This window comes from Helicoverpa armigera, chromosome 7, assembly GCF_030705265.1.
Source record: "Helicoverpa armigera isolate CAAS_96S chromosome 7, ASM3070526v1, whole genome shotgun sequence".
Classification (NCBI taxonomy): Eukaryota; Metazoa; Arthropoda; class Insecta; order Lepidoptera; family Noctuidae; genus Helicoverpa; species Helicoverpa armigera.
The window spans coordinates 8,176,042-8,190,295 of NC_087126.1; the positions used below are offsets into that span (position 1 = coordinate 8,176,042).

Sequence of the window (14,254 nt, forward strand, 5' to 3'; positions counted from 1 at the left end):
ACGTGATCGGTATTTGTAAGCACTACAGAGCTATTTTTCGGAACCAAACCTGTTTCTTGGTACCTAAACACCGATTTAATTTGCATATTTTATAATAAAGGTGACATTTGAAATTGTTTTCATGTATTTTTGTAATGAGACGTCTTTGTGGGAATTGCTTTGACGCATGTTATTGAAGAAATAATTGTATTCAGTGACCTTATTATTAAGTCATAGTAGTTTGTATAGAAGTTGTTTGATAACAAGTTCCCATGGCGTTGTATCCAGGCGTGAATATATTCTGTTCGTCCAACTAGTGGTAGTCTTGATTCACTGTGAGTGATTGCCAGTAGGTATGTATGTTTATGTACAAAGTGTGACTCAGTCCTCTGTGGATATTTTGGGATTTGTTAGAATAGTTGCCGTGTGGTGTCCCGCTAAGAATAGAGTACTCCTCTAATTTCGTGGGTGTTGTCACAAGGAACTGGATTATTATAATCATATCAAAGTAGCTGTGTCATGAAAAGAAGTATGGACTTTTGTTGTGTGTCCTTTAATATCTTGTAGGATCATGTTTACTTTTTCGATTGAGAATTAAGAAGAAATTATTAGGAAAGACGTACTTAAAAAAATACGGCAGATTGCTATTCTCACATATACAAGTCTCAATATGTACGTAGAAATAACATAATTTACAAAATGACTGAAGAAATAAAATTCACATATCAAAGGCATAAAACCTCCTTATATTTAAATAGCATTATTTATTCAGTTTCATTGCCTACACACAAGTATGAGAACAAAGTCGAAACTTTAACATTACCGTCTAATTTACTTTCCGCTTATTTACACAATAATCTCTTTCATGGCACTTTCTTTGGTCGCCAGCCAAAAGTAATCAGGGTTTCACTTTGTGTCCATTATAAATGTATTTCGCAAACATTTTCTGTAAATATAAGGCAGTAGGTACGTACCTATATAAGTTGTCTAGGTAATAATATATAATGTCGGTGTACAGACAGATATTGTGACAAGGTCGGTCCGTCAGTAGGGCTTCGATTGAAACTGGGACGAGTGCTGGCACGCCATGCCATGCTAACCAGTCGCCAGTCGTGTCGTGTATATTGTTATAATAATGCCTTTATGGTAATTACGCTGACATGGGAAAATGTGAATGCCAATATGTTAATCATGGTTTAATCAACGATTTTAATAATTGGTCAGTAAACTAGCCTTTTATCGTATCTATACTAATAGGAGTATTATAAAGCTGAAGAGTTTGTTTGTTTGAACGCGCTAATCTCAGGAACTACTGGGTCCGATTTGAAAATTTATTTCAGTGGTAGATAGCCCATGTATCGAGGAAGGCTATAGGCTACTTTTCATCCCGATACGGGAAGTAGTTCCCACGGGATGCGGGTGAAACCGCTCGCTGGCAGAAGCTAGTCGTAGATAAACGAATTCGCCACCATCATGAATACGGCTTTGGATACCACCCTAGTAACTTCATTCCAATTTTGGTGAAAATTGCATGAAAATTCTTGCAGCAGATTTTGAGATTCTTGCAAACAGGCAGAGGTGTGGTACGACTTTGTTTTATAAGTAAATATACTTAGTAGACAGTCAGCAATAACACTAAATATAAGGCTATAAGTAGGTACTTTACTCTTAATTTTGCCATAAAATTTCAATTCCATATTTCGTCCCTGAATTCTAGGCCTACATAAGATCCCTCTCATACAGAAAGGCCACGGACTCATACGAATATTATTTAACCATTATATAATCATAAACTTTAATAGACATCTAGGACTACTTGAATCCTACTAATATTATAAACGCGAAAGTTTGTATGTATGGATGTATGGATGTTTGTTACTCTTTCACGCAAAAACTGCTGAATGGATTTTGATGAAACTTTACAATGATATAGCTTACACATCAGAATAACACATAGGCTACAATTTATAAACATATTGTTCGAAATACTAAACCTGCGCAGACGAAGTCGCGGGCACCAGCTAGTATTAAATATATTCGTACGGTTATAAATTGAAGCTAACAACTAACAAATATTGTTTTAAAAATCATATTCAATCAGTCGAAACGAAACTATTACATAGACACATACATCTTCCTATTGTCTATTGCAAAGCATGTCAAACGAAGGACAGAGTTAATGTGGTACAAACCTACTTGCTTAGACGAGATGAGCGACCATCATCATTACTACGTTTAATTACAGCTTATAGTTCAAGCAATATCCTTGAATAGGGCTGTAGATCGTGATAGAACAAGTCACGTCTATTTGTTTTGTAGTATCTGTGTCAGTGGGTGTATGTTGTCGGTGACATTGGAGAAACGTAGTGTCATTTGCCCGAGGGTCACCACTTTTTAACCCCCGACGCAAAAACGACGGGGTGTTATAAGTTTGACGTGTCTGTGTGTGTGTGTGTGTGTGTGTGTGTGTGTGTATGTGGCATCGTAGCTCCCAAACGGATGATCCGATTGCAATGCAGTTTTTTTTGTTTAAAAGGTATGTCAGTCGGGAGTGTTCTTAGCTATGTTTGGTGGAAATCGGTTCAGGTCTTCAAGGTCATCAGCTCGTTTGCTAGATATGATAGAGGAATGTTACACGCTCAGTTTACTTGCAAGTATATGTGGGATCTGAAATTTGAAATACTAATGTCTTTTGGAACCACTGAGCTGGTCTGCTGTTAGGGCACGAAGGTAGGAGACGTAACCCTGAACTGCCTTTTAGTAAACCCATCGAGTTTGGGCTCGTTGAATTTGTCTTGACAAGTTCTCTTCATTTTCTGATTGACGAGAACCTGATGCTGGAAATGGGATGTGGCTAGGGCTGCCATCCGTCCGGGTTTCCCCGGATTTGTCCTCGTTTAGAGGCCGTCCGGGGGCCGTCCGGGCGGGGTTTCAAGAAGTGTCCGGGGAAAACCCGGACATTTTTCATAGGGCCAACTTAACCTATGGTGCCTGGGTATGCGAATAACCCGGGCGCCTAATAATGCAGAAGTCGAAGTGTCCCAAATCTCAAAAATTTTCGCGCTCGCTTCGCTCGCGACTTCTTTTCTTCACACGCTTTTTTTTACGTTTAGCTACTTTAATATCCCAATATTCAAAAAATTTTGCGCTCGCTCGCGGCTTCTTCACTTTGCGGTTTTTTTTATTATACAAGTTTAGGTGCTCTAGTGACCCAAAACTCAAAAATTTTCGCGCTCGCTGCGCTCGCGGCGACTTCACTTTCCAGTTTGTTTGTATTTTTCAACATTTTTTTGTCTAACCTATCTAGAAGGTAACTCCTAGTTTCCAAATGAGCTTTCTTAATTATGACCTTCGAAATACATTAAGTCACAATCTTTCAATACTAGGTACTACATGAGCTAGAGACGGCCCTGACTTTTCATGTAAGGAAGGACCTCATTGAATTTAAGTAATATGGCAAGTAATATTAAAAATTAGGTCTTGTTTTGTTAAACAAAAAAAATCGGACTCGTCCGGGGAAAAAATGCGATTTACGCCAAATGTCCGGGTTTTTTTAAATATTTGTCCGGGTTTGGCGAAATTCGAAATGGCAGCCCTAGATGTGGCGGATGAAACCCTGAAATGCCGGAATGAAACGGATAAACCGATTTATATTTTTGCTGAAAATCTAGAATGTCCAAACGTTTCTCAATCTGTGCAATTCTCCCAGAGCCAGTTTGTCATGAGGTTAAACAGCTTCCTTTGGCCGAGATCGCATATAGCGACCCCATCTTAAGATAAAATAAATTAAATGAAAGAAGGAAAAATTAAGGAGCTCCTTTAAAAAGCATGAAATAAAATTAAATTATAAATTTAAAAAAACCCTCGACCCAAAAAGGTACGCAATAATTATGACAAAAGGTTAAAAACGCTAAACCCTATAAAAAGCAAAAAATAACTTTTAACACTACGTAAACTACTACGTAAATTTTGACGTGTCGGGGGACCGCTTTTTACCTTCATAAATACTTACATAAATCAAATGATACCTACCTAATTACAACATGCGTTTAAAAAAAAAACACGTATCTAAAGTAATGAATTAGAGCGGTCCCCCGACACGAAAAAATTTACGTAGTAGTTTACGTAGTGTTAAAAGTTATTTTTTGCTTTTTATAGGGTTTAGCGTTTTTAACCTTTTGTCATAATTATTGCGTACCTTTTTGGGTCGAGGGTTTTTTTAAATTTATAATTTTGTTACGTAACGCCTGTGATAAATGTCACCCATTATGCTAGATATGGAGCAGAAAAGTAAATAGACGTTACGCACTCAAGTTTGGGATTAGAATTTTCGGAAATAAAACGCTTTGTGCATGATCAATAGTCAGTTATAGTTATTAAGGTCTTAACTGATGTCTGTGAACTATTTTATATTCAATTCTATTAAATAAAGAAACATTTAGAAATTAGACTTAGGTATAAAACTTAACAAAAGGCGAAAACGACGTGCTTAATCATAAGCTGACTTACCTACATATGATTCATTTCCAAAATGTGCCATTGATTTTAACAGATTAATCCAAGTTCTTTTCTAAGTTTTTTTTTTATTTATGGCATATTGATGTAGAAGAGCGGAGTGTCCTAATATAGGCATTTTTTGCTTAAAAGGAGGCTACTATCACCAATTTATGTTAAACCTTTAGAACATAAATAAAGATTTGATTTGAAAAAAAAGTCCTCTGTTACCTAAATTCTGTTATGATATTTTTTTTTTACTCTTACACAACACAATTAACTGTCAACTTGTTATCATTATTGTATAATAGCACTTAATTAGAATTTATCTATTATTAAATTAACTATCAGCAATTATCTTTACAGTATTGTTCTACATACCTAGCTATCATAAATAGAAGTCAGTATAAAGTTTAATTATAAATAGCGTGTTTATGATTGGAAAATATCAAATCTCAAGTATCTGCCTTCACGTAGATAATTAAGGATATATTAAAATCTCATTTAGTACCTATCAAGGTAGTTCATCTTGACTCACTATCTTACCAATAATTTGCATAGATTTTGCGTAATTACGTCCAGAGACTACCTACGTGTAGGTAGGTCTAATATATATCTAGCGGTGATCTTACTAGGTAGTTGCCAAGATAAATTATTCAGACGTCTGTGTTAGCTAAGATAAACAAGCATTTACTAAGTACCTGTATGTATAGGGACATACATGTACATAGGCGCACGTAGGAGTAAATACTCATTCTACCTATATCTTATTGAATACTTCGCGGCAACTTAGTTCAGAGCGTGTTTGTATCGGTGCAACTTTGATTATAGATACATACTACGTTATGAGATAGTTGTGTAGGATAGAAAGTTGATTTGTTATTATTGCTGTCCCTTTCAAAATGCAAGTCTCTGTCGGACGCTACATTTGGGCGGGGTCGAACTGCAGCACTTGTGATACACGTGCTGCCATCTATGGGCCGTTTGTATTCAACTGGTAAAACTTAAAGCAGCTTGTCGTACACCGTATACCGTAATGTCGCTACTCGCTACGAGATGGCGCTGGCAATCAAAATTCATAAGTTAATTTTTCCATTTCTTTGTTTCAGGTGCTAGTGGAATATGACGGTGTAGACTGGCAACGTCGTGAGTGGGTGGCAGTTTATTCGCGACGGACGTTTCGTGTTTTTTTAGTGGAACAAACACTAGTTTGGGCTCCCAGGACATACGAAGGAAAGGACGTCAAATGGCCGGCTTTGGTAACTATTTTACTGATTCTGTAAATTCCTCATAGATGGCGCTGCAAGTCTTAAATTAGTGTTGCGTTTAACAACTACTTTATTCAGTAGGGAAGGTCAAATACCTGTTGTTTGTAGTTTTAGTTAATAGTAAATAACAATAAATACTTTAAGATAATCAGATCAAAACAACGAGGTATTGAAAATATGATTAAATAAGTAGGTATTTGAGACGAAAACAAATCATTTCACACTGTATCTACCTAGACCTACATATTTCACGTTTTTTTAGAGTACGATAATTTTGAAATTGGACAAAATTTGGATGAATGGTTCACTTAAGTAAGATCAATTTCAGCAATGACAATACTTTTACTTATACCTACTATCCTGGGTACTTTGGCCAACCAATTTTGTAATCCAACAAATTTGTAAGAATCTTCCTTATTTGCCGTAACATCACAACACTGTCCCTTATATATAATAACAACAACACATACATACATAGTCATGTTTATAAAGTTACGTGGAAACGCGTCTGCGTGCACACGTGTCTCCTACGACCTCCATTTGTGTCAGATTCACGCATTCCCCTCTTTACGTATGCCGATCACGTTTTGTGCAAGTCTGAGGTCACCATATTTTGATTCGTAGGCATGTATCGTATCTATACCAAAATCCGACACATTTGTAGCGATTGAATGAATTATTAAAACAAATGAGGATCGCCAGACCTTGAATTCGTACCTATTATTAAATAGTGCAAGTGTTTTATGTCACATGGAATTCCTTTTGGAACGTAATAGAGCTGCGTCACGGCATTGTTAAGTGTAATTGTCTGGCTCGTTCAATAATAATTGTTGTTTTGTTCTAAATTCGTCGATACTTAAATTGTTTATTAGTGGCTGTCTATTCTTAATAAGTGTCCAAGGACAGTTGCATGAATCTTGACCTAAATGTATAATTTTTGCAAAGTTACTTACTTACAATTTTTTTATTAATATGCACCAGCTTTTTGAAGACAATGTTTTTTTAAGAGTTGACCTATTTACTCGAGTTCTTTAAATTGTTCGTTAAACACAATTAACAAGAACATCCTTATTAATAATCACTAGGCTAAACCAAGAATAAACGACCTTATTGCATCATTGCCTAGCCACTTTAATAGTTGGCTAGATTTTAATCAATTGGCCACTTAATGAATCCTTAGTGAAGCCATTAGTCGTGTCCTACTTTCTTCGCATTTTAAATAGCGCCATCTGGCAGTGAGTAGAAGAACTATAAAACAAGGAAAGATATCAAAGTTTAATGATGATAGTATTTTTTGTATCCATTTATTTTAAATATTAATTGATCATAGAATAGAATAGTAATTTCATTATTATAAAGTTAAATGAATAATACAATATATAGTAATAACGTTTATTGTTCAAACACTTTTATTTATTTTTTCATGAATAGATTTATTTGAATTGTAGCTACCAACTACCTAGTTAATTTCAGTATCGTCTGAAAGACTGAATTAAGTGTCTTCTTTCTAACCATCTTCGTGACGTGAATTCGTAAAATACCTAGGTACTGTTTTGGTACAGTTAAAAAAAACTCTCTTAGTACAAAATTCAGTCCATTAAGTAATAAAAGATGAATGTTCTTGCTAAGGGTAGGATAATTTTATTTCTAACACTGAACAACAGATATAAATATCAAGCCATTATTTATTACTAGGTACGTGCTCATAAAAGTGTAGGTTTTAAGGCCTCGTTTTCTTTATACTTATTATAATATTATTTCTATTATTGGATCCAGATTCTATTAGATACCTGCTTATGATTCAATTTTATTAAAGCCTCTAGCGGTAATCAAAATACAATTAACCTTGTTGACCGCTAAGTGTCCTACAAACATAAGTTACATTTTTGTAATATCAATCTATAAGACCGAATAGAAAACGATGACAAATAAAGTCTTTAAAATGTATAATCAAATCTATGCTCTAAAGTACAAACAAGATTTAAGTAAGCATCATTTTTCTAATCCAAATTCTTTTTTTAATGCCCTAGTTCTTAGCATGTACAACCCAACCATAGATTACCTACTAAATAGGTAGTTGCTACGTATATCGTTTGTCTAATGGTTCCACTTTTCCCAGACGTTCATGCCGCTGGCAGCAGACCTGACGCTGCAGGCCGACTCGCAGGTGGTGGAATTCCTCCACGATCACCATCTCGAGTTCTTGGATTACGTCAACCTACAACCTTATCAGGTAAGATTGGTTTCTAGCATTAAAAATTTGCATTACTAATGCTTGTAAAACGTCAAGAAAAAAAAGTACATATAGGTATCTGAATTGAAAACCTCCTCCTTTTTGGGAAATCCGTTTAAAAAACAAATGAAATTAGCTGTCACTTTGTAGACAAATGAAACCATAGACAAGGATAGGGTTATATGCGCCTTTTTTATCCTAGAAACTAAGAAGATTTTCCTTAGTCCAAAAGCTGTTGTAGAAAACATCTGGTTTTCTTTATAAAAGAAACATATGAAACATCATTAAGTTCCTCCGAGCAACGACCTTTTTAATGGCCCTTTTATATAGGTAGGTAGTTTTGTTTAATGATATGAAAATTACATAGTCGTTAGACGACGTAGTGGCTACTCTATGATTGTATGATATTATGTAAATGGATTGTTTTTGTTTACGGTGACTTGGCTTAGATTGGCTTTAATCTGTTTTTGGAATATTTTTACTCTGAAGTTTAAGGCACTACTTGTAAAACAGTGCTCTCTAAACTTCGCAACACAATTGAAGAAAGAATAAAAGGAATAAAATTAACGCAATGTCGAGTAACTCGTTCATTACGTTTTTTACAAACATCTGTAGTAAAAAAACGCAACTAATAAATGAATAATTAATGAATTCACATGAAACGTTTTACTGAACCACGTTATACCGGTAGTTCGGGTTTGCACCGACAGGTGGCGCTACGGGTCATTGTTCGAACAGACATTCTGAATGCATTATTGAATAGGTATGCGGGCGCATTTCCTCACGTACTTAGCTGTAAGGCTTCAAACGCTATAAATACTTAATTGTGTGGGCTGCGACTGAAGTAATGACTATTGTCTACAGCCCGCTAAGTTATAACGCTGTTGCTTAAATGCTTTAAACTCGGTTTGGCATTTTAGAAGTGGAAAGCTGAGATGATTAATTTACTTTTACAGAAGAATACTATAATAAGATTCTATAATAAGATAATAAGATAAATAAAGGGGGAGAAACGTTAATTATATTAATAACAAAAAAAAATACACATGAAATTCATTCATTATTTAAATTCAAAGGGGTTTAAATGTAAAAATCCCTTTGAATCAACTCTTAAACTTGGAGGCCTAAAGTCCTTATTAATGAGGGTTTTCTAAAATGGCGTCCACGAGGTGGCAGCACCGAGTCGTCAGGTCCAGGTAACTGTCAAAGTGCTTATCTTTACTATGAATAGTGAACGATTTTAGTGTTTTTTTTTATTTTATAATTAAAGCACTGCATTATTGTTTTACTATTGCGGTTGAGTAAATAAAAAAAACTAAATCATATTGTGTTAACAAATTTTTCAACAAGCTTTTCCTTAGTACCAGTGACTTTTGCACCCTCTCTCCTAGCTCAATTTTTAGTTCGGAAACCTTATTCTGACCGTAGTCCATAATAAAATCAATAACACTTTCAATATAACAGAATTTCAATAAACAATAAGTTCGGACCCTACAATTCCATACTATTTGACAGCTGTTTGGACCAGACGCATACGTGGCGCCACCCTGTGGCAGAAAAAATTGAGAAGACCCTCATTATAACAAATAGGTACATAATATATGTATTCTGTAATTTATGTTGGTTTATAATCGTCTCACATTTCAACAATGAGGAATTTCGGTTGCGAGTCTCACATTGTTTAGTATCAAAAAACCTTCTAGCCGTTTCCTCGTTTCATTAAATGTATATTAATATATTATAATAATACATTTGGAATGATAATAAAGTTTACTACTGTAAATAAATCAGCAAATTAACTTTAAACAAGATCAGATTTAACTTAACTCCGCAACTCGCCGATAGATGGCGCTAAGCTACTCGCTGTAATTGCATCCGCCTTTTACCTGCGTAATAAAATGATTCAAATATAAATGCAATTTCCTTCACTTAAATGTCTTAAAGTATTTAAACGTAAGAGTAAAATAAAGCGGAATAAGCGTCTCTTTTGTGTATCTCGGAAATCCGGTGAGTAGTGGCACAGATTGCTATAATATTGTTGAAATTCTAAATTTATCCAGATAAAAAGTAATGTGTAAATGAGCTTATGACACAGATAATAATTATTTCTTACTTTTCTTTATTATATTAAACAAACATACATAACTATTTCAAGAAGAATATATGTTTCTTTTTGTGACTCTTCCTTTATAGAATCTGCTTCTAAATAATATGTTTACACACTAGTTAGAACCTCCTTTATTCCATACCTCAATGAGGAGTTTATTATAAAACCAAATCTTTCTATAACCTGCCGAAATATAACAAGTAATTTTAAATACTTATCTCCAAAAGTTGTCTTGACGTACGCACCAAGTCCTTGACATGAATAAAGATGTTTTATTACAAAGAAAAACCACCTAAGTTTTCCGTAGTTACTTATAAATAGCCTTCAAGAAAATTTCTCGATAATCATATTCTTCTATTCTTGTCCTGTATTATAAATAATATAAAAGCTATGAGAATGTTCCCTAAAAGATCACGATCTCTTTGTTAGCACTGTTTAGCGAGTTATGGGAAAAATCAATAGTCATTGTGTACCGAATATTGTACTAAATTACATAGTCTTCGTAAATACAACTTGGTTATTTTGAGTTTATTATTCTTATTGGAACGAATTATTGAGGAAAATGTTTTATTTAGCATTTTCCTCGATTCCCACTGTGAACTGAACCCGTGGTAAATTATAAGTAACATTTACCTTATACAAGGTGGTGGTGATTATAAAAATAACTCAAGGAAATTCGTCAATATTTCGTGCATAGAAAGAAGCATATCAAAGCCGAGCTTGTTAATGTAAGAGATGAAAGAGGGATAGCATAAAGTAAAACGCATAAGCGACCCAATTTCCAGTGAGACGATACGAGTGTTTATCCAAACTTGCGCGTTTCTGCGAAGTGGGGAGATCAAGGACGATGTCTGCCAAACATGGGGAGGGTTTCCCCGGGAGACGGGGGCGCCGGGCGAGGGTGGCGGAGGTGATCTGGCGAGCGGGGCGCGGTATGTTTTGATGCTCGCCACCCGCTTTATTGATTTTCCGCGCCCGCTACGCCCCGTCCTCCCCTTTATTATATACATATTCTGAGCCAGGTGGATGGTGGTATTGCCGACTGTCGTGCTATTTTCGGTTAGCCCCGGCCACGTCGCACCCGTGGAAACGTTATGATTGATCGGCTGCTACCCCAAAGGCAATTTCTTTTTGTTTTGCAATTTCATCACATAAGTCCCTGAAGTTGGGGACGTCTTCAAATATTATTTGAAGGTCGCTTGTTAATTTAATTATTTCAGAAATTTTATTAAACTTTCCTTTGTTGAAAATAATTAATATTCTATTGGAAAAATATGGGCTGTCGCTCTCAGCGTCTCGTCAATAATGTTGAGGGATTGCTATATTTTTGTACATTTAATATTTAGTAATAGAACAGCTAAGTTAACAAATGGTATTTAAATCAACCTTTCGCTGTGTCGTGATTTGGGAAAGCAATTTATGTTGCGTTGTACAACATACAAATACTTGAAACGCTTCAGTGCCTCTAAACAGAATATTATTACAAAAAGGGATGTTCATTAATGTTAAATTTCCTTTCAACGTCAGCCAGCCGTGCTCCCGATCTTAAGGTTTTTTCTTTTCTTTGACATTTAGCTTGATATTAAATTAAATTAATTTGAGAAAGTGAGCCTTCGTTTATATTACGACGAACGTTCATTCATATTAATTAAGTATCTGCGTGGAAGAATTTATTTCCAGTTAACTTATGATCTGTAATTATAGTAAATCAAATATCTCATTTGGGTATGTAATGAGATCGTGCGTAGGGCTTTATTAAATTAAAATAAATTGATGTCACGAACACACGTTTTCTTATACTTTTGTTTGCAAAAGAAACACTCCTTGTTTCGAGTCTTGAATGAGTTTTACTAAACTATTTGTAATCTACGGTATTCGAGATTAAGAAGTTGTTTGGTCTGTATTATTAGTGAAACAAGTCGAGAACAATGGAGTTACGTAATTCCTTAACTCCTTGCTGGCCCGGCGACCGGGTGGGTGTTATTGACTTGAAATGGGTGAGCGTAGGAACCATTGTTCGGACTTCCAAGTACTTGTAATTTTACGTGATGTAGAACCTTATTTATTTTATTCTTCATTATTATTAATCCATTATAGAAAGAAGGCAAATAGATCGTGCCAGCTTAACAAAGTGTGTTTCAAGTTATGAATATTTAATCCCGCAATTTGAAAGCAAACATTTTCATGCCGTAAATATACATAATTAAATCAACAAAAAACTTCAAAAAAGTATTTATAATTAAAAAACTCAATTAGCCAACCGGCAATGAAACTTTATCGCGAGTTTCTTAACTTTGTCGTCAGCATGCACGCAACCAACTCAGAAACTGTTCCCCGCAAAATTTAAACGAGTAAAGTTTGTTTCAGTTAGCTTACTCAACTGTCCGGTTCGCCCCATCCTCCCCTGCCCCCACGTGGGTGGCCGGGGAGTTTCGGCTGATATAGGCGTGTGTTAGACACGAGACAATGTTACTTTGATCGTGCTTCCATTTTATGAAGGACACGTTTCTTTGTCGCTAATTCTATTGAAAGAAAATATCATATCGAATTGTTAGCGGATTTACTTTGTTCTTTGTTACTGTGCTGTTATTTGTTTCTCATATCCCTTTAATATTATTCTCAAAATATTTACGTTATTATTCCATATAATAGTCGTAAACTTTAGTTCTTTGTTTATTCAAAATAAAGCTTAGAACAATGAATCTAGGCTCTATTGTAGTTTTACTGAAGAATTACTTAACAAATTAATTATTTTTAAGCAACGCTTTGAGGCTCGGATCCTAAGATTAATTTGTCAAGCTTTAGACACAGTCTTTGGTAATACAATGGTTCATTATAATTTTATACATTGTTGAAACAGAGTGAATACAAAAGCACAATTTATGTTTTCCGTTGTAAGTGTTTACATTTTCCCGGGTGCAGGGAGGGGCGCGCCAGACGTTTCATCTCGCCTGATGGATACAGCGCGAGTGCATTGTCTAGGGAACTAAAACCTTTCGTTTATGACCGCTCCGGGAACTTTTAGAGTTCGCAATAAAGCCACTTGTGAAACTCCACACTCGAATTTTTTCCTGCATCTATTTTTATGTGTGCAAAATTTCCCGACGATCCACCGTAGTTCGGTGAAAAATGAACGAATATTTAATATTTTGTGTTCGTTCTGTTGTTTCGTTTCGTAGTTTATTAATATGCGGATGGAGGGTATCCATTTACGTAGATGATCGTTGGTAAGATCGTTACGAGTTTAATTATATGTAGTTACAATCTTACACTGTTATGTGATCTTTATATGTTACCTAGATCTAAGATAACTGAGGAGCATGAATAACAGCTTCGAAGGTAATTGTTGGAAGTACAGTTAGAAGTTAACTACCTAAGTATGTGCGTTACCCAATACGGCCAATATCTTAGAACAGTAGAAATTGCGGAATAAATTCCTTAGAATGTTATTGGTAGGTTTAATACTCTATAAATATCTTTGATGTGGATTTCTGAAAGTTTTAGTATCACTTAGCCCCGAAGTACTGTATTAAGAGGAAATTTGGCGCACCTGGTCACGAATGATCTAGATTAGGGCGATTTCTATTTCTTCCCACTTCATTACTAGGCCTAACTTCGCACGTTTTCTTCTTATTTATTATCATTAGCATTCTTCCCACCTTCTTCTATTAGACTTATTTAATTTCTGAATTATTTATGCTCGAAATAACGAGCAGAAACTAGTGAATAGTATTATCTAAACCTGTTATCAGTGGTATCACGGGCTCGAAGCTAGTTGGGACGGCAGGAAATTGAATGAGAGTCGCGGGAGACGCGAGTGTGTGCCAGAAATAATGGTTTCCTGGTGAAGCCGAGATACTCCATACGTTCGTATATAAGCATTGAGTGCAACGATAACTTACATAAGGACTTACAATGCTATTAGGTTTTATGTTCATGGGTCACGTGACCTTTAGTTTTCAATATGTTTTTCCTTATTGCTCGAGTTTGATTATTTTAATTGCTTGCTCGTCAATGGATGTGTTTATTATTATTCGAAATATGTATTGATGATAGTTATGACATGATCTAAAGCATCATAACAGTAAAAGCTGAATTACTTCCTATCGAAGTTATACAACAAATAATTTTGACAGACGAAAAGATTAAATGCCTCACAAAACCACAAAGAGG

At 35.2% G+C, this 14,254-nt stretch overlaps 1 protein-coding gene across 1 annotated transcript in view; it reads left to right on the forward strand.

The window, feature by feature from the left end:
- Positions 1 to 14,254, forward strand: part of LOC110371995 (uncharacterized) — a 190,056-nt gene that overhangs the window by 28,364 nt on the left and 147,438 nt on the right. Inside the window, exons 2-3 of the mRNA XM_021328494.3 lie at positions 5,583 to 5,732; positions 7,861 to 7,974. Coding sequence (XP_021184169.3) covers positions 5,583 to 5,732; positions 7,861 to 7,974 — 264 coding nt within the window. The remainder of the gene's footprint in view (positions 1 to 5,582; positions 5,733 to 7,860; positions 7,975 to 14,254) is intronic.